The sequence below is a fragment of the Pyrus communis genome, chromosome 5 (genome assembly GCF_963583255.1).
Source record: "Pyrus communis chromosome 5, drPyrComm1.1, whole genome shotgun sequence".
Lineage (NCBI taxonomy): Eukaryota > Viridiplantae > Streptophyta > Magnoliopsida > Rosales > Rosaceae > Pyrus > Pyrus communis.
Window position 1 is genome coordinate 27358074 of NC_084807.1, and position 21290 is coordinate 27379363.

The 21290-nt window shown below is 36.6% G+C and overlaps 2 protein-coding genes and 1 pseudogene across 2 annotated transcripts; 2 read left to right on the forward strand and 1 right to left on the reverse strand.

Annotated features, from left to right (window-relative positions):
* The first annotated feature begins 2582 nt into the window (after positions 1 to 2582).
* LOC137733136 (WD repeat-containing protein RUP2-like) lies at positions 2583 to 3842 on the forward strand. Its single transcript, XM_068472295.1, has one exon. The coding sequence runs from the start codon at positions 2631 to 2633 to the stop codon at positions 3840 to 3842; it is 1212 nt and encodes a 403-aa protein (XP_068328396.1). The 5' UTR covers positions 2583 to 2630.
* A 3547-nt stretch (positions 3843 to 7389) lies between these two features.
* On the forward strand, positions 7390 to 10018 carry LOC137733970 (pre-mRNA cleavage factor Im 25 kDa subunit 2). The gene is made up of 7 exons (XM_068473196.1): positions 7390 to 7675; positions 7796 to 7841; positions 8417 to 8510; positions 8644 to 8717; positions 9027 to 9113; positions 9235 to 9345; positions 9636 to 10018. The coding sequence occupies exons 1-7, from the start codon at positions 7557 to 7559 to the stop codon at positions 9705 to 9707; spliced, it is 603 nt and encodes a 200-aa protein (XP_068329297.1). The 5' UTR covers positions 7390 to 7556; the 3' UTR covers positions 9708 to 10018.
* A 290-nt stretch (positions 10019 to 10308) lies between these two features.
* Positions 10309 to 12208, reverse strand: LOC137733969 (pentatricopeptide repeat-containing protein At3g29230-like; annotated as a pseudogene).
* Positions 12209 to 21290: the final 9082 nt, after the last annotated feature.

Consider the following 21290-nt stretch of genomic DNA (forward strand, 5'->3'; position numbering starts at 1 on the left):
TGGCGCGCTCCGCTCACTCGGGTCGTATTAGATTGTCACACGGCATGTCGTTTATTCACACACACCATTCTCTCCCGTTGGCAAGCAACACCATGCATGTCACTACCAGATTTGGATCTTCTCCTGAGTTAATGGAGAGGATACTTCTGATCAATTATCGTGGATCGTTGGATTTTTATCCAACGACTACAATCATTATAACTTTAAAGGGACCCTTTGTTTGTAGCCGTTGAATAAAAATCTAACGGCCTACGATGATCGGTCAGGAGGATCCTCTCCATTAGCTCAGGAGAGGATCCAAATCCGTCACTACCAAGTATTAAATAGTGACTTTGTCTTTTCAATTTTGATTAATTGTTTTGGGAGAAAAAAATTGCGCGAAAATCATTCAGCTCCTTATGTTAATTGTCGTTTAGATTTTCATTGACAAATATATCAATAATATATCAACTTTATGTGGTCGAAACATCAATAGTATTAATAATATGGATTATATGTAGATAGTGATAACGCGTTGATATTAAATGTTCATACAAACTAGCTGTTAGGTGATAGATTCAGTTTTTTCTATAATATTTAAGGTGTGATGCATTTTTCAAAACTACTTTTGATATTAAAATCAATTAAGATCTCTCTCTCTCTATCTCTCTCACGTAGTTTCATAGTTGTGTTATGAGCTTAATAGAGGTTGAGAAAGTATGGCAAAAGCACGAGGGGAAGGAAGGAAGGAAGGGGATGATAAAAGGCATTGCTTAAACCACGTAATGCAGAGGGGGACAAAGAGACTCTGTGTCCACGGTATCTCCCATACATAAAATTGAGGCACAAAAATGACCAACGATCCTTCCAAAGTCCAAATACCCTCTGGCCTCTTCCTTCTCTTCTGCACCTTTCCCATGAATCTTATTTTATATATTCATTCATATGCATTAAATATACGCCCCTACTCCTACTGTTTATCTCTCATAAAATTGATAAAAATTATTTCATAGAATAGTATAAGTCTGAATCAAATTGTTGGTTTCTAGTTTAGAATTCAAATAATCCAAGAGTAATGGCGGTCTAGAATATATACATTTGACTCTACTTAATAAAATAAAGCTTGATTGTAACATTATTGTTATTTTATGTTTAGAATTCAGATTTTGAAATTCCATAAACCCGTTTTCTTTCGGTTGTATACGTACACATGAATTACCTGTGATTTGAGCCAAAAAAGAACAAATAGAACCCTAAAATGCCGAAGGTAAATACTAGTCATATTTACACATGACCGGTTGATCTAGCTGACAAGAAAAATCCATAAAAAAGGCAAAGATAAAGTAGTAGATAAATCTATGAATTATTATATATATGCAATGATTTGATGGTGGTTTTGTATAAAATCAATACAAAATTACCATATTGACAATAGATCAACAATATTTATATTAATTATAAATAGGTTAATTATGTATTATGACATTTAAATACATTTAAAATAAACAAAAATTACAGAATCTACCATTACAGCTGGCACCCACTTCAACTGACAGTCCATTTCTCATATTTTGGAATAGGTTAATACGGGTCAGATACTACAACGCAGTGTCTATTTCATGATTCTATTTTTTACACTTGGATTCAGGCGCTGCATTACAGTGTCAGTTTCCTGGTTTCCTTTCTTTTTCATCACTCACACACCTTATGTGCTTCATTCTTTTAGCAACTGTTTATTTTTACGTTTAGATTTCCCTATTCTTTTTATTTTTATTTTTTTTTATTACATTTTGATTCAGAAACTACAATGGTTTCCCTTTTCTTTTTTACATTTTGTTTTAGACATTGCAATACAGTGTCTGTTTCCTGGTTCTGTTTTTACATTTATATTCAGACGCTGCATTGCGTGTGTCCGTTTCCTAGTTTTCTTCTTCTTCCGGTCATCATTTTCACATTTCATGGAGTCTCTCTTGACCCATAAAATTACTTCTTAAAAAAAAAAACCTATAAATTTCATATCATAGAACAAAAGGAGATAGTAACCCATCAAATTAATCAAAACACAAAAAGATTTCAAACCCAAAGGAAGAAAACTTCAAAACCCATAAAATTCAACCCCAAATTCATCGGACACATATCCTCATCACGGCTTTACCCGTTTTGGGCTCAACGAGAAGGCTTTTGTCGGTGAAAGATGTTGGCAACAAGGTGTATGTATTGAAATCAGACCCTCTGATTTCGGGTCTTTTTCTCCTGCAGGTGGTGGCGGTGGTGTGGTGTCGTTGAAGAGTCCCACCAAGAACAAGTTGCTAGATCGGAGCGGGAGAAGGCTGAGAGAGATTGACGTGGTGTCCTGTCGGAGGAAGACAGAAATTGAGAGTTTGTGTGTGTGAAAGGTAAAAATTAATGTGTGGATAGCATCACCCTATACTATTCTATAGATACACACACAACAGTTAGTTGGGAATATAATGGCATTGTAGTAATTTGAGAAGACATGAAGAATTGATTCTACGCGAAACAAGTTGACGTGTTGACAACAAGACGAAGATAGAAAAACAAAATTATCCACATCCCCTTCACTAGGTATATGGTTATGGCAGCATAAAATTAAACATCCCTACCACCACTCCGATTGATATGAACGGAAAATGAACAACTTCCCCTCAGGATTCCATTTCCCAGCCCAAAAAAGAATTTCAGAAGAAGAAAGAGAAAGCACAGAGGAAGATAAACTACAACAAGAAGAAGGAAGAGGATCAGAGTTCAACAATTGTGACTGGGATTTCAGTCTCTCAACAGTTGTGTCCTCCACCGCCTGCCGCGGCGCCGCGTCCAACACCCTTGGCGTAATCGAGTTCGACCCATCAAACACCGTCTTAGCCACCGGCGGAATCGCCAGAAAAATAAGAGGTTACAGCTTGAAATCTCTCTTACCCAATTATGATAATCAAATCTGTGGAAGTTCTAGTAGTATGGTGGATTTGATAGACCACGTCGATGCATGCGACTACACCATTTGCACTCCAGCCAAGCTCAGCAGCCTCCGCTGGCGCCCCGGATCCGACGGCCGGGTCCTGGCCTCCGGCGACTATGATGGCGTCGTCACGGAATACGACCTCGAAACAAAACTACCCATCTTCGAGCGCGACGAGCACGGCGGGCGCAGGGTCTGGAGCGTGGATTATTCGCATTCCGATCCGGTTCTCGGAGCGTCTGCCTCGGACGACGGGACCCTCCAGCTGTGGGACCCGCGCCACGAGGGCGGGAATTGCGTGGCCATTGTGCAGCCCAGCGACGCGCGAAATCCGGTCTGCTGCGTGGAGTTTGATCCCTTCGGCGGGGCGCTTCTGGCCGTTGGATGCGCGGACCGGAAGGCCTACGGCTACGATGTTCGGAAAATGGTGAGCCCGGTATTGGTCTTCGACGGACACAGGAAAACCGTGACGTACGTGCGGTTTCTTGACGGGCGTACGGTGGTAACAGCTGGCACGGACGGGTGTTTGAAGCTGTGGGACACGGAGGATTCGCGGGCGATTCGGACGTACAAGGGGCACGCCAACTGTCGGAGCTTTGTGGGGTTATCGGTGTGGAGAAATGGAGGGCTAATCGGGTGCGGGTCGGAAAATAACCGGGTTTTCGTGTACGATAAGAGGTGGGGCGAGCCCATTTGGGTGCACGGGTTTGGGGAGGTAGGTGCAGGTGGTAGTAATCGCGGCGGGTGCGGTGAGGACTTGGGCGCGTTTGTAAGTAGCGTGTGCTGGCGGCAAGTTGGTGAGGAGCAGTGCACGCTCGTGGCGGGTGGGTCGGACGGGGTTTTGCAGGTCTTTTTGGGAAGGAGGAAGTCCAATCTTGTCGGATAATTATAACTTGATGAAAATTCAATTAATTTAAGAAATTGTTATTGACACTTCAAATTTCTTATTCTACATTCTAAATTTTTAGAAAGAAAAATATACTTGTAAGAAGTGTAGAATGAAATTTTTGGAGTGCCAATAACACTTTTCTTAATTTATTATTATCGTTGGATAAAATTTATATAGATTATGTAAGATAAAAATATATATTAGATGTCATTTTGTTATCAGAAATGCCAATCTTATTATCTAATTATATCATCATTTGTATCATCTTTCTAATAATTAAAGATGGAATGACATGCGTTGGCGAGCTCTATCTCTAATAGATAGATGATACAAGTGATGTTATAATTAGATGATAAGTATAGCACTACTCTTTTGTTATTGTTATGTTTGTATTAAATTAAATTTCTAACTTGCAAATATATTCATGCAACATATTCTATCTGTTCATCGTATATCGTGCGGTCAGTTTTTATTAAAACTGTTTTTTTTTTATTTTAAATAAAAGAATTTAAATATTTTTTGGCCACACGATATACGATGGACGGATAGGATTTGAGGATCCCAAAGAGGAATCATACGAGATCCAAATCCCTATGTATGATGATCTTTTATGAGTTTTTCTTCTTCTTTTCCGACCAATGGATAACGAGAGAGTTTACAATGTACCGAGAACACGGCTCGATATACCAAATGTCATAACATAAGTGACTTGATATTTTTTTTCAAGTATCCAACCACTTCTATCATAACACTTTATATACCGGCCATATTCTCAGCACACTAAAAATTTTTCCATGCATAACATGCATGTTGGGCGTTCATTGCATGGCACTACTAAATTTTGTGTATTTTTGTTAAGTAATATATCATAATCGTAGTTGTTCAAGTATAAAATAAACAACACTTCTTAATAATGACATTTAGTAAAAATTAGATAAATGACGTGTTAGTCACACATGATATATCTGATATACAAATAATATTCATACTTTGCATCTCTATTCTTGGTAAGTAAGCATGCATGTCATAAATTGCACAAAGTGAAACTCAAATTTAGATATACAGGGGGCGTATTGACATAATTTTTAGGGGGTGCGAGAAGTGCGACCGTACAGGGCCCCTGATTTTCTAGGGCGCCCAAATTCTAAAATCCTTGTTAATAGTGTATATATAAAAAAGCTAGAAAATAGGTAATAGATGTTTACCTAGCATGGTTGTTAAGCGTTCGTACTTTCATGCGGTAGTGCACAGGTTCAACTCCTTACTTTGTCATATTTGTTATTTTTGATATTTTTTTTCAGCCATGTGTTCTTTCATATAGGGCATGTGAGGGGTAACTATTTTGGGATTTTTGAGCTACACTATTATTTTCTATTTTTAAATATTTGTAGTTTAATTTCTTTCATGATACAAGATAATTTTGTCAATAAATTTGTAGTTAGGAATATCATAATAAATTAAAATTCTTAAATTTGATATAATTTTTTTAAAAGCCCCCATTTCTTATATGATATCATTTAATAGAATACATTTCATAATTAGAATCGTTTATTCTTTTGGTCACCGTTTAAAAGTCAATCTATTTTTCATTCCATTTGAAAACTATTGAGTCATCCATATCAAAAAGAAAATTATAGTACAACTACACCTATGTTGTTAGATTAAGTTGGTTTAATTGTTTAAGACATGAATCTCAAAATTTTAACTAATCTAATGGCAATCAACGGGAGAGGGGGAGTGAGAATCATCCTCACTTTAGGGCGTGATGAAAAATGCAATGAAAAAGGTTAATTATAAGATGCTACTAACATCATAACGTGTGATTTGTTTAACACATAAATTTTTCTTGAGATGAACTCTAGATGATAAGAAGAGCATGAATGGTTTTGATTATGGTATTTGTACGGTGATATGATAGATACATAGTCATATTACCATGATTTTTGTATTTAAAAAGTAGGAGATTCTAACCAAAAACATAGAGAACGCATATGGGTACATGACTACCACACTATGTTTCATTTTTATTTATTTATTTTCTTTTGCATTATATCAATTTACACACAATAAAAAATATAAAATATAAAAGAAAATATAGCAACCAAAAGTTTAGACCATGCAAAGGCCTCTGTTTGAGTCTCGCACAGACCCTCCAAAATCTTAGGACCGGCCCTGCTACACTATGACTATATTTGTAGCTTCTTGGAGAAAAAACTAGATTATACCTTATCCATAAACTGGCATTTTGCAGCGACTGTGCAGAGCAACTTGGAATTGGATCGATATTGTCTATAAAAGGGTTCGTGTCTTGTAGAGAGCAGGAGATGGCTCACTTGGTGTTTGCGTGGAAAGTTCAAGACCGTTGCATCTTGCATGATCGATAGAGCAAGAACAAATGATCTATGTTTGGTTACAAATTATTAATTATTCTCATTGGATCTTGTTATATAGAGTTTTGATCATTAGGGAGTACTTGTTTACATGTATATGTGTCTATTGTTATCAAAATCTTGCTTTCAAATTTCGGTTTTCGTCATTTTTATCATGTTTTGCGAAAAGTAATTGCGTTTAAATCCTTTATATCTAACACCGCATTAAGAGTCTATTTGGAATTACTTCTAACAAATTAAAAAAATAAAAAATAACAACCTAAAGTGTTTATAATTGGTTTAGGAATAAAAACTTAAAAGTATCTACGAATTATAAAAGCTATTTGTGAGAAAGACTTGAAAAAACATTTCCAAATACTTATAGCAAAAAGCAACGGCTTTTTAATCAAAATGGTCTATGTGATTAGCATAACTCCTCACTTTGATATCTAACTTGAAAATCCATAGAAGCGATCTCAGAGTTCGTCCATCGTAAATCATTTTAGTAATCCATGAAAAATTGGTTCATATCCTCGTTGAACGAAAGAATTGGTCTGACAAAAATACCCTTAAAGGTGGTCACGTGGTCGTTCACGTGACAATTTAACAAGGGTATTGAAAGATTTTTCATGAAGCAACTATAATAATTTACAGTAGATAAAATCAAGGACCACCTCTATCGATTTTCATTACTAAGGATCAAAGTGAAAAATTATGTCAATCTCAGGGATCATTTTCACTAAAAAGTAAAAAACAAACGGTCTAACTTTTTAACTGTTGTCACTTAGTACCACGGTTTAGTGATATTCCTCTTTACTTGTAAGTGAAAGATCTTAGATTCGATTATTGCTAAAAGAAAATTTGCACAGTGGCATTCCACTTAAAATTTTGATATCAAATCATAAAATCTTCAAATCCAATGGCAAATAACACTTTGGCTCGAGAAACTTTTGATGTCAACTATACACAGTAACATTCCACCTAAAATTTTATTTCTTTTACAGACGCTCTAAAGGGGCCAAAGGCACAACTAAATCTAGGACCGTCAGATTTCAGTCAATGTACACATAGAGGACTTTACATCAAATCCAACGGTAGGAAACGAGTCTACGATGTTGAATTTCACAGGTTCTAGATTGTCGAACGTGAGTACAAGTGTAGAACTAGAATCCTCCTTGTCAATTTCCAACTAAACTAAACCCTCGGTGCCTGGGTTTTGAATCTCTCCTCGTCTCCGCTCTCTCCCACCTCCATTTCTTCCGATCAGTCGCCCTCGAAATTAAAATCCGGTTGGGATTTTCAGACAGAGAGAGAATTTGAGAGAGAAGGAGTAGAGAGAGAAATGGTGATGTCGGCGGTGGTGAACACGTACCCGCTGTCGAGCTACACGTTCGGGACCAAAGAGCCGAAGATGGAGAAGGACACTTCCGTCGCCGATCGCCTCGCCCGCATGAAAGTCAAGTATTTTTCCCACTTTTTTTTATTTTCATTTTCCCTCTTTTGATTGATTCCAATATTTTTTAGATTTTAGTCCTTTTGAAGGTTTTTTGACTTCTGAAACCCTAATTTTTGAATCTGTAGTTACATGAAAGAGGGAATGCGGACCAGCGTCGAAGCGATTTTACTGGTATGTTCTTTGAATCAATAGCCCCTCCTCTGCACATAATTTACTGTTTCTTTTGGTGGGCAAAGCTCATAATCTCCTTGTATGCGTGAAATATTTAGGAAAAATAAAGAACCATTATTTTAGTACCATAATATGCCCTTACACTCCTTTTTAATTTATTTTTTGGATGATTAACTATATTAGACACAAATCTTGGTAGCATGCTCATCAGAAATTAACAAAAGGGGATTTTTTGAGCTGAATGGCTCGTGGCATAATTAAATGAGGAATTCCGGTTTTACCTATGGCACTGGTTCTTCAGTTTTCGCCTTTGGGAATTCCTGACTTGTTTCTTTCATGGTTTCTGATAAGAGGCTCCACAAACACTTTGCATTGTATGTTAGATGTCCTTTTAGCTTGACTAATCCATGTTATGTTTTCGCATTTTGGTCCTCTCATCTTCAACGTTCTACAAGCCCCTAATTCAAGTTTTCATAATTGCCAATTGTATCGCTGTTGAACATGGAATTGATAAAGTGAAGTGTCTTGACACTTGCATTCTTTCTCTGGGCTCAACGCACGTCTTTGCTTTGCAGGTACAGGAACATAATCATCCCCACATACTTCTCCTGCAGATTGGAAACACATTCTGCAAACTTCCTGGTGGACGACTGAAGCCAGGGGAGAATGGTACGAACTTATCTTGTATTCCATCCTTTTCATGGTGCATCCATTTTTTACCTGAGTTGATATTATTGAAGACTGACCCCTTTTGTTTTCTTTTCTCTGTGGTTGTGCCGTGGTGGGTCTCTTTATGCTACAGAAATTGAGGGGTTGAAAAGAAAGCTGACCAGCAAGCTTGGTGCTAATTCACCTGCCCTTGTGCCAGATTGGCAGGTACGACTCTCTGATTTACCATCTCTCTGACTGTAGGTGTAAGAGAAATGATGTTAAAAACTTATAGGACTATAGGAAAACAAATGAGAATAACTTGGAAGTCAGTTGACTGCAAGTGTGAAAATGTAATGAAGATGAATGGACATTCAAGGCAACCAAAAAACGCAGTATAACTAGACGCATTGGCCTTTTATAGGTGCTTCCTTAGTGTTCTATTTCATAAAAAGTGACATTGGTTTATGAGAACTTGTAGCATGTCAAGTTCACAATTTCATTGCTCATTTTACTTACCTTGTTCCCTGGTTGCAGATAGGAGAGTGCGTGGCTATCTGGTGGAGGCCAAACTTTGAAACCATAATGTACCCATATTGCCCTCCTCACATAACAAAACCCAAGGTAAATTACCGTCAAAACAAATCCTGGACTATTTCTGTTGATGACTTCTTTGGGCTGCATATAATCATATCCCTTCCTCTCATTCCCACGCTAATTTTTTATTGACCCAATTTTAATGCAGGAGTGTAAGAAGCTTTTCCTTGTTCATTTATCTGAGAGGGAGTACTTTGCTGTCCCCAAAAACCTAAAACTTCTTGCTGTTCCATTGTTTGAGCTCTATGATAACGTTCAGGTATCATGATCATATGGTCATATGGAGTTCTTCTGCTCTCCTACTTAACATTGGAATTTAGATTGTGTTTGTTGAATTCTAGGCCTTAAAAACAATTGCTGCATCAGAATATTTTCAGGATGATGATTCATAAGTGTTATACAATTACTTCATTATGATTTCCGATGATTACCCATCTCTTAGTTTTGTAATGAAAAAACTTAAACCTTTTGTTCCTTTCATTAAGTTCATCCTTTTTCTAAATATTATCTTAAAACTTCCTGTAAACTCATGATGTCTCGTAATTGCAGAGATATGGGCCTGTTATATCTACAATCCCACAGCAGCTATCCAGATTCCAGTTTAACATGATCAGTTCATGAAGAGAGGAATTTTGAAGTTGCTGTGATATCACTATCCAGTATACCGAAGATCACATCTTGATATCATTGCGTGGATAGCTAGAACTCAAGACCGGATATTATTTTTATAACCGAACTTAAGTTGGTTAGTGTGAGATCCGTCAGTTTATACAGATGACCGAAGCATATCTTGTGGTACGATTTGTCCATCTATATTTGGTTAGTGATTGTCTTTGCTAATGCATTTTACATTACTCTTGAAACTTTGTCTGAACAGTGGTTATGTTGTGCAAGTTCTTGTTTCTTAGCAAGAAGGTATGTCAGTTACTTTAGACACGGGAGTGATACAATGTTGTCTCAGTTCTGTTTTCCGATTCTCAAAATTTGAGATTTTGTACGTTAACTTGTTCTTTTGTGTAACGATGGGTAGGAGGAGATGTATGTGCTTACTTCTTAGAATGTACCTAACAACTATCTTAACTTCGTGTAATGGTGGGTAGGCGATGGATGCATTCCCACGGGATTCTTATCGGTTTTATTCTGTTGGAGCCTTGTGGCATGTAATCACCCTTGTAGCATGTAAACATCCCTGTAGAATTCGTCTTGGATCAGTAAAATTCTTCCCTTTTTTGTTCGAGAAGTGTATTTTTTCTTTATATTACGAAATGCTGCATGGTGCTCTTGGTTCCCCTGGTCTATGTGTGATAGGAAAATATTGCCGAGATCCAATTGATCACAATGTTTGGGGGCAAAATGAGTGAATTGCTATTCCTTTTGAGGCTCACATTGGTTTGAAGTGGATCTAATTTGTCCTACCTTCTCTTCTCCATCATTTTTATCAAGAGGTTTTCGTTCTCGGGCTCCAGGGTTCCGTTAGAAGCATAAACATGACTACTTCCTGTGTTCTTCCAAATCTTCTTTTCTACCATTTTCTCGTTTGCACTTTGAGCCTTTGGCCATTGCCCTGCCGCGGCATGCGTGTTAGACAAAAGGACATAAACCCCGGATTCGTTTGTTTCCAAGTCAGTAGCCTTCTCTATCACTTCCTCTGCCAACTTAAGGTGATTTTTTTCTCTGCAACCCCCAAGCAAGGATCCCCATATGGCAATGTCGGGCTTATTCGGCATTTCCTTCACCAGACGTAGTGCTTCCTCCACCGGACCGTTTCGGCTCAGCAAATCGATTAGGCAACCAAAATGCTCAAGCTTTGGCACAATCCCAAATTCTTTCTTCATAGCATTGAAGATTCTTCACCCTCTTCTACCAAGCCTCCATGGCTACAAGCGAAGAGAGCAGCTGTGAACGTGAAGTCGTTCAGCTTCAACCCTTCCTTTAGCATCAATGAGAATAGCTTGACGGCATCTTCCGTGGATAGCAACCGATCTAATCATAACATTCCAACAAAATACATCCCTCTTTCCTATCTTGATAAAAAGAGCAAAAGCTCTGTTTATGTCCCCGCACTTCGCATACATGTCGATTAGGGCAGGCCCCAAAATGGTTCCGAAAATAAACCAATCCTCTATAAGCTCTGTGTGTCCATTTTCCAAACTCTAGGTCCCCCGAGTGGGAACAAGCTGACAGAACAGAAACAAATGTATATCCATTCGGAACCACATCTTCCGACTGCATTTGCACAAAAGCATCCAATGCTTTTTCATACTGTCCATGCTGGGTGTAACTTGATATCATGTTGTTCCAAGAAACCACATTCTTGCATGGCGTTGTCTTGAAAAAATTTCTTGCCGTTATAAGGTCTCCGGCATTGGCATAGACTCCAATCATCAATGTCCACGAGACGATATCCTTCTTTGGCATCCTCTCAAACAAATCTCTTGCGTTACTCAGATCCCTAACTTCGGCATAACCTGAAATCATAGAATTCCATGAAACAACGTCCTTCTCAGGCATTTCATCAAACGACTTTCTCGCACTCTGAACATCACTAACTTGTGTAACGCGAAATCATGCGGTTTGACAATTCTATAGGTTTCACACACATATCATCGAACACCTTGTGGGCATCATTCAAAGTCCTATAATTTATAACGCCAGAGTCACAGTAATCCAGCATCTTAACATACATATTGAAAACCGCATTAGCAACCGCTAGATTTGACTCGAACCCATGCTTTACAATATGGCAATGCACTTGGTTTTCCTTATCCGTACCAAACCAATTTAGTGAAGGAGTTCAAGACACACGGGTAGGTGATCAAACCTCTCAGAGGCATTTCATCAAACACTGAGACGCATTGCTCGAAGGGCCCATTGATATCGTACCCTCTGATCATGGCATTCTGAATCACAACATCGTTACTGAGTTCATGACCCAGTTGGGAAAATATGAGATTGGGATACTCCATGGATCCGAACTCGGTGCTCCGCCAGAGAAATTTTGAGAAAATTTGGATGTTTTGGTTGAGAGGGGTTGTGACAATGAGGGCAGGGATTTGCTGCAACTGTTTGAACGCGCATTGTGGCAATAGTTTTGAGAGAGTGAAGTCTAAGGAATAAGCCATGGCTTGCATTTCTGGTAACACCTCGCATACTAATTCACTAGCTCTTTTTCTTTTGTATGTACTTTTAATTCCTTTTTGCTTCTTTGTTTGGGGTCAAATAAAAGAACAGCAGCAAGACCCTGGTCAAGCAAATTTAATAACGAACACAGCTTTGCCAAGCAAATTTACAGCTTGGCTTAAGCTAAAAGGAGTCGATTTTGCAAAATTAGAGCTTCAAAGACAACGATTAGGGACCATGCACAAAACATTAGTAGACTGGTCAGCTTAATGTTGGCAACATCGACACTTAATGTTAGTGACCTAACAGTTAATTATTTAAAATATTAGGTAGTTATTTGGAATGTTTTAAAAAGTTGAGACCAGTGCTAAAAAATTAATATGAGATAAACTACGGGTAATAAATTGGATTACCGATTGTAATGTGAAATCCAAATTTTTTTTTTCATTCTACGTATATATTCTAATGGATAGAATGTTAAGTTTTCACCTATGCGTACCGGGTTCAAAACTTCGTTAGTAGAATCCATAGTCCTTCGTCCTATTGTTTCCGTTGGTAATTGTTCTTTTTTTCTTTTTTTTTTCCTTATATCCTTTATCCTTTTGTTTGATCACATTGGTTATTGTTAACCAAAACAAATCTTAGCAAATCTATTTGATTGACTATGTAATTCTAAAGATTTTAATTAAAAGATCAAGAGTAGTATTAACTATTGTAAAGAGACTAATATGCCCCCAAGCCAAGGGTGCATCATTTCCATGTGGCCTTAAAACAAAGTTTAGGAGTTGGTCAATGATTAGTGTGTCATATCCTGTTGTCTTATATTGTGTTTGCCTCTGAAGAATAATAAGTTGTCTAAGCAACCAACAAACTTATTTAATGTGGAAAGTAAGCAGAAGGGTAAGCATTGAGCAACCTGGAACCAATTGATTTGTAACAATTTACACTTAATTAGTAGATCAAATGCTGTCTTAATCTCTGTCCTTTTCGCTTGTTCTAAAAGAACACTGTAAATTAAGAGGAATTAGGGTTTTTTTTTCATATGTTTAAGGGTATAGGTGCTCCATCACTGAATATACGAGCCCTCTTTCGATTTGAGATTTTTTACGTTTAAGGGTAGATGCACTCTTAACACTATGTAAAGAGGAATTACAGTTCGTTTCTTTGTTTCGATCGGGCCTCCATGCTTGAGAGTCTGATTACAGACAACCTATTTTCTCTAACATGGAAGAACCAGGAAAAGAAGGTTGCATCAATTGTGTATATGAAGCTGCAGATTGGTCGAGATTGACCAATGAATTGTAATAAAAAAAATTAATGGACAACTTGGTGTTTGGCCGAGTCCTGCCAATCACAAATCTTTGACTTGATTCATGGAATCAATTTAGTTTTAAGATAACCAGCTGATTCTTCCCTACATGTTTGTCATAATTCAGTTCTCTCTTAACAATATAAAACTTCCACGACAACCAAACAAAAGTAGTTCTGTAACAAAGTCAGAACCATGTAAGCCCTAATATGTACAGCTACCCCTCCACAGGGCACAGCACAGCATCTTGATGGAAGTCAAATTTTGGATTGCTGACAGATAAGGTAAGTATCTGGTTTGGAGGAATACGTTTTTTTTTTTTTTTCTTTTTTGGACAGGTGAAGTTTTTAACAACGGATCAATACAACAACAATAACAACTAATCATATCAAGCTCATCACATCATACAGCAAATGATCAGTCTAACCGCCATATGAAGATTACCTAATCACTTTTGGCTTCTGATTTTGACAGTGTGTAATATGCAGGTTCGAGGTTAATTCCTGAGGTCTAGGAACCCTAGCTTAGCTAACTGGTTTTTGTTGTGTAAAGCTGTTGTTATTAGTATTATAATACCATCTAATTAATTATTAAAAGACTGATAATGTGATTAAATAATGGTAATGGTACCATATATAGCTGCTGCATTTGTCTCATCTCATGTTCTAACTCCTGTAAGTCGTCGTTGAAGATGCCCTAATGAGTTAGTTAATGTTATAAAATATAAACTAATGGATGTTCTTATTTTTCTATGCATATTGGTTTGTACCACATCACGTAGAATCTTTCTAAGAAACACATGATTCACGGCTAATTACTTGAATAAAAGTTCCATCATCAACGTTAGCATAATCAACACTGTCATGATTCCGTTATAATGATGTAATCCTAATTTCAAAACGAATAGCTACCAACAAAAGCAAGGAACGGACAAACCTAAAACCGTTGTCTTTTTATCTCACTGTATATATAAAATATAAGCGATGAGGTATAAAACGATAGTCCAGATTAATTAATCCCAATCATATGATCAAGCTTTCAAAAAAGGAACATATCATGAAATTATCAATGCATCTGGCCATAAATTTACAGTTAAATTGCTTCCTTTTTGGGTCATTTTAATTTAACTCAACCCATTTTAAAGACAAGGAGAAGAAGACAATCTACTTAAAGCAGAAGTACGTAGCTTATATATAGCGTGAGGATATGCAGGTAGAGGAGTCTAACATCGGTGGTGAAAGAAGAAATCATTTATAAGGTTGAGTTACTCCTCATATTGCAAATTTATTTTATGGTGGAATCCAAACTTTCTTCATGGTTACAAAGTAGATTGACCCATGTTGCATTAGTATTAATTTGAAATCTAGAATTGCAGGCTCTGCTGATATTTATTTTTGGCGACTTTGGAAAAAATAAAAATATGAAGCAGTTTTATTGGAGCAGATGGCGTCTTTGGATGAAGTCAGTATTCGACAGATATTGGTATTTTAATTACAAAAGAAAAGCATGAATCATTACGACACTGTGATTGATTTGAAAAAAATATTAATTATGCAAATGATTTTGACTAACAGGACATGACAAAAAGTAAAACACATTTCAATCCTGGATTTCATTTATATTTTTGGAGTTACAATACAAAATGTAATTTAAATAAATGGTCACTTTCACATTATCGAAAAAATTACCTCCAACCGAAGTACTTAATATGCTCAAAATATATTTTAGAACTGCGTAAAGGGTCACACTCCGATTGAATTTCATCTTAATCTCAAGTAGGAGCATACATATTGAGATTGAAAGATGGTGATGAATTATGTTTGACTTGAGTATAGAGCAAAGGACTGATCGAACCTTTTCTTGCAATGTGGATGTGTTTAAGGAGTTTCAACTTGATGATCCACTAGAAATTAGGTTACAAAATATTGTAGGTCAATAGCTGGTGATTTTATTTCGTCTCTGAGAGTATATATGCGGAAAATTGAATGGAAAAGATGCTGAGAAAGAAAACTAAAACCAACCATTTCAGTTTTTGACACGTACATTAGAATTCTTCGAAGTTTTTAGTGGAAAATGGGGCATAAGTCTGAAAAATACCGAGAGACAAGGCCACGGGACCCAAATTATATCTAACTAGCAGCCAACCTAAAATAGGAGCTTGCTAAAAAAAGACTGCACATACTGCATGACAAACTCAAATGAACAAAATCATCAACAACAACCATTTATTTACATAAAATATCGAATTTCACAAAATCAACTTTGATGCATAAGAGAGATAACGACATATAAGAAAAGCCTTTAAAATATAAAACAACCCATAAATAATAATATTCATCATCTCCGTATAGGGAGATTTACAATTAAAAATCTTTGTGCGATAAGTAGAATATGGATTGACAAATGGGGTTGTTGGGGTTGGCAAAACGATATTATTTTCTTAAGTGTATCTCCAAGGAAATAGAGCCACGCGCACTATATATTTCTTTTTATTTTTTATTTTTTTTTATAACAAAACGATATTCCTATCATTGTTTAAAGAAGTTTTTTGAAGTGGGTCCAAAGTAACTAAATATTGGACCTATTTTAAAAGTCAAAAGTCACTAAAAATTGGACATATTTCAAAAAATAATCTATAAAATTGGACCTATTTCAAATTTTTCCTTGTTTAAAACTAAATTATTTTATTTAAAATACACTCAATTATTATATATTTCTGTTCTTAGTAAAGTGAATTGAATTGGTTTTAAGAATATTGTTAATTGGTTTTGTGAATCTCACATGGTTGGAAAAGAGATTTGACATGACCTTATAAGTAAATTGCGCTACTCTCTATATTGCTAATTGAATTTATGGTAGAACCATGAAACCCCAACTTTCTTCATGATATTCGAGCAACGGCTACACATGCTCCACGTCATCTTGTTTGTGTTTTACACGTGAAGAGGTGTTTTGTTGAGTACGAGCCTCACATTGATGAGAGTAGGTTGGATTATACTCAATATTACAAGTTAATTTTGTAGTGAAATCTCCATTTTTTTGGCCATTCTTAATCACAAGTTCAAAAAATTAATTATTGTTGAATAATTGCTTGATCATTGTTGTTTTCTTCTTTTCATGTGATAAATTCTTTGGTTGATGATAGCAAGTGGGACAAAAGGATATATCGAATAATCCAACAGATCAAATACTGTCTGGCCTTGGATTTTTGCATCCGTTGTCCAATTGTCCCAATTGCATTTCTTTATGTTACCAATTCCAATCGATGAGGTTTCAACCTTTCAAAAGAATCGATTTGTGATTAATTAAAATATATTCAAAACGAACCCCTTTAACAATTTTCCTTTTCAAAGGAAAAAAAATTGTCGGTAGGTTAGAGACAACATAGAGGTGGTTAAAATAATACACCATGATAATATGATTTAATACATGTCACCTAGTTTCCCTTCCCCCAATGGTATCATAAGCTTGCTTAATAATGAAAACAATTTTATCAGTAGATTATCAATAGTATCAATTTGCTATTTTTGTTATCAAAATAAGTAACTTCAGGACATAAACTTTATCATTTATATGAATGATTTTAAGTTGTTTGTGTATCATGATATCACGATATATGATATGTAGAAAAAGACACCCTATTTATATTAGAAAAATCCTAATTTTTTATTTATTTATAAAATTAGCCTAAAATGAAATAAAGTCCTTAAGTAATTAATGACACGAACTAGAAAAAAATCATTTTTGACTTGTGAAACCACCATCCAATTTGCACCCCAGATTTGATCTCGATTTAGCTTTGGAAAATTCTATAAAACTACGAAAAACGTAACTTTATGTCTTAGCTTTCCATGAATATATGATATGTTACTAGAAAATTCAGGAATGACTTCAAACTTTCATTGTCCCACGGCTGCGCAGTTTTGACGGGATGCAATTTTTGTAGGATTGATTTACAAAACTTGAATGAATGGCTTCAGGGAAAATTATGAAATTTGTTCACAATGATCTTCAACCTTTTAGATTCCTTCTCCAATTGGCCTTGCAGAAAAACTCATCTGAAAAATTGATTATTACCAAAAACGTTCTAAGTGCACATCTTAGCTGAAGTTAAGAATCAGTAATAAAATTGATAATTAACATAAAAATATAAAAAAATGAAGCACCTATCAAGTGGACATTGTTTATATATAGCTTTAATTAGCGTGATTCGAGTATTCTATGACATCAAGCAAGTTGGTCGTTTTCTTGTGTCTTTTTTTTGTTTTTTGGTCAAGTTTTCTTGTGTATTTTTAACTTCAACATAGAGAGCTCTCATAAGCCATATGATGCAACGGTCACAAGAGAAGGACATTGACCTACACAAATCCATCGACTTAGTTTTAATGAGTAAAACACGAGAGAATATGTATTCTAATCTGTTATAAAAAAGGAATGTACAATCGAGAAAAGCTAAAGAATGTTAGTGTATTACCAACTTCAGTCAAAACCAAAACCAACTTGAATCAATCTCTATCCTTTCATACTAAAGGGTCGTTTTTAGGCAGCAAATTATCCCTCTAAAAGAAAAAGCTACGAGATTAATTAATACCTTTAAATTAGGTATTTAAAGTTAAGGGATATTTTGAATGTAGTCTCTAGCTATCAATATTCTTTGACTGAAACATTATCTGTTTTTAGTTTTTGATCGAAGTCCTTGACATTAATGCAATAGTGTAAGTTACTATATATTTTAAATTAAAAATTGAAATTTGTATTTGTTTATATTAATGAGATTTTAAATACAACCCATAATTTGTGAGATTAAAAATAATAAAATATAAATTATACTCTTTATTATATTGTGTGTGACAACCTGTTCTTACTTTATAATTTTATTAATTTTAAATAAGTGAATTGACGAAAATGCCCTAGTGGCGAAGGTATTGACTTTCGTTGACCAACATATACTGAGATGTACGAAATATTCTTTTAGCGTATTCTTGAAGTACTCAACGATACGAACGCGTAGGCATAAACGGAATCAAAATCAGAGTTACGATTAAAATTTTACGGATTTACGAACCCGAAAGTATTTTTGATGCAATTACTATTTTAATTATATTGTACCATTTTATATTATTAAATTGCTATGCCACATGTTTGTGGTTGAGAAGGAGAATGTTGGGCGGAGGAATGAACGAAGAAAACAAAAGGACCTAGCTTCCCTGCCTTCCCAGTTCTCATACACTCTCATTTCCTCCTATTTGTGCAGATACAGTTAAGACACGTCAACATTTTATATCACTATTTCTTTTTGTCTTATTATCTCTATAAAAAATCAATATAAAATGTTGATGTGGCTTGACCGTGACCGCACAAAATAGGAGTGGATGAGAGTGTTAGAGAAAAAAAAAAAAAAGGGCAATGTTCTGCCCAATCATAACAAAGAAAAGAGGGAAGAAGGGCCGAATTAGGAAGAAGGGAGAGAATAGAGGAACCAATGAGGGGAGAGATCAGGGAGAAAGGAGGGAGGTGAGAAGCACCAAACCCGGACCTTTTCTCCTTTGACCCGTACACCCCGACCCGACCCACTCATTTGCTATAAATTCCAACTGGTTTTCCGTCCATTTTTCGACCAGTTTCCAACGAATTGAGGTGACTCACCACCACCAATCATCATGTCGTTGCTTCCTCTTCGATTTCCACCCATTATAGACGAGGGTTAGTTCATAGTTCTAGAAGAACTGCATCGGTGGCGCCGGGACTTCCATGGCGTCGATTCGCCATTCTTGAAGGTGTTACCGTCGATCCCCACCATCAAACAACTTCCCTTAAGCCCAGGAAAAAACCCCAAACAACCTTGGAGGCGACGGAGCATCGGAGAAGGCGAATCGAACGCACCCATTTCTAGGGTTTCCGACGGGTGCGAGCCAATTTGGGGCCTTTCCCGGCCAAATTAGACTTAGCCACAGTTATAAAACTTGCTCTACTTATTGAGATCTTCATTTTTGTGAAATTTAAGAATTTTTAGAAATAGTTTAATTTTCCGGCAAGTCGGGATGACCGACCGCCATGTGGGCCGCGCGCCCACTTGACCTTCTTAGGCTAATTTGGATGCCTCGATTCCATATTAGACATCCAATTGACAAAATTCCGTTGTTTGGTTATATTTCCGTTAAGGACTGTCCTTTGGTTATTATATGAATTGACGATCCGACCTTTGGATCGTCATCAAAATTTTATACGTTATAGTACGTAATATTTGAGGATATTAGAAACTTATGGATCGTGAATTCGACGTACAGATCTTCCCAAATTGGATTTGTAAGCTCGTAAAATAAAACATCGGCTGCCATTTAATTTTAGCAATTGGCTGATATCTGACCGTTGGATCGTTCTGAAACTTTAGGATGTTGTTCTAGAAGCTTATTGAAACTTTTAAGAAATTACGAATTGGAAATCTGAATGCGGATCTTCCGGATCGAGTTATGTAGGGTTGTGGATCCTACCGTCGATGTGTGACTGACGATTGACTTTTGGTCAATGGGTTTCAAATCATTTGAGAATGTCCTTGGGGATGTGTTTTGTTAGTTACGTGTTCCTTTGATAAGAATTCTAAGATGTGATTTGATGATTGTTCTAGGCGCCGATCGTTCGTGATGCCTTGATATTCATGCTAGGGAGTTGTAGCGCGGACTTCAGGTGAGTAGGTTTTTTCCTTTTTATTGTGTGTGTGTGTGTGTGTGTATTATAGTTTCTACAAATGCTTTTGAATTGATTTATGCATTTCATGCCATGATTAAGAATGTTGCATTGTTGTGAAATTGTGAAATGCCAAAATGATTTTACGGGATGCGCAGGTAAGTTCAGGTAAGTATATTATGTTGGCTAGTATTATTGCATCATTATGGCATGCTTATATTCATGTAGTGCTCATCATTGTTGCACCCTAATGTTAGTGCTCTCACCCCGGGACAGGGCCAGTCCTTCACGTGTATGACCCACACCGCGCGCTCACATTGGATCCAAGTAGGTGCCAGTCCTGTCGTACAGGTCGCATTAGGCGACTCCAACTCGTAGGTGACTGCGATTATCGCCAGTCTTCATGTGATCGTAGCATTAGAGCGTATATTATTACAGTCAGTCATGTTGTACAGGTCGTACTAAGCGACTCCGACTCGTGTGCTAGCATAGATTGATGAACAATAGGTTCAATCGTACAGGCCGCATTAGGCGGCTCCAACTGATGTGCTAGCATAGGTTGTTGAGCACCTGAATTTACTTATATTATTATAGAGATTTTGGGATGTCATGCCTTCTTTACGTTTTGCAGGCTATAGTAAGTATTTTCATACTATACGTAGTACGTATATTTTGGAAACTATACATGTTTTACGGCGATGAGTTATAACGTTTTCAAAGGTTTTTATTAAAACTTTATTTTCAGGCCCACTCACCCTTGTTTTCGCCCTTCCAAGTTTTAGTAGCTGAGCTTTCATATCAACGAGGATTCTTGGCAAATCTTGGGGTAGACGGTTACATTCGATGGTATAATTTCTCACCTTATTTTACTGCACTGTACTTATGCTCTATCATCACGGGTGAATTAGGTTCATTCTCGCTCACTGCGCACTCTAGTATTTAGGTACTTGTAGGTTTAAATTTATTCACATTTTCCACCTCACTATACTTTATGGCTTCGTCACCTTCCAGATGTTGACCATCACAGCTCGATTCGGAGTCCTAGCGGACATCCCGGGTCGGGATGTGTCATTGTGTGTGTGTGTGTGTGT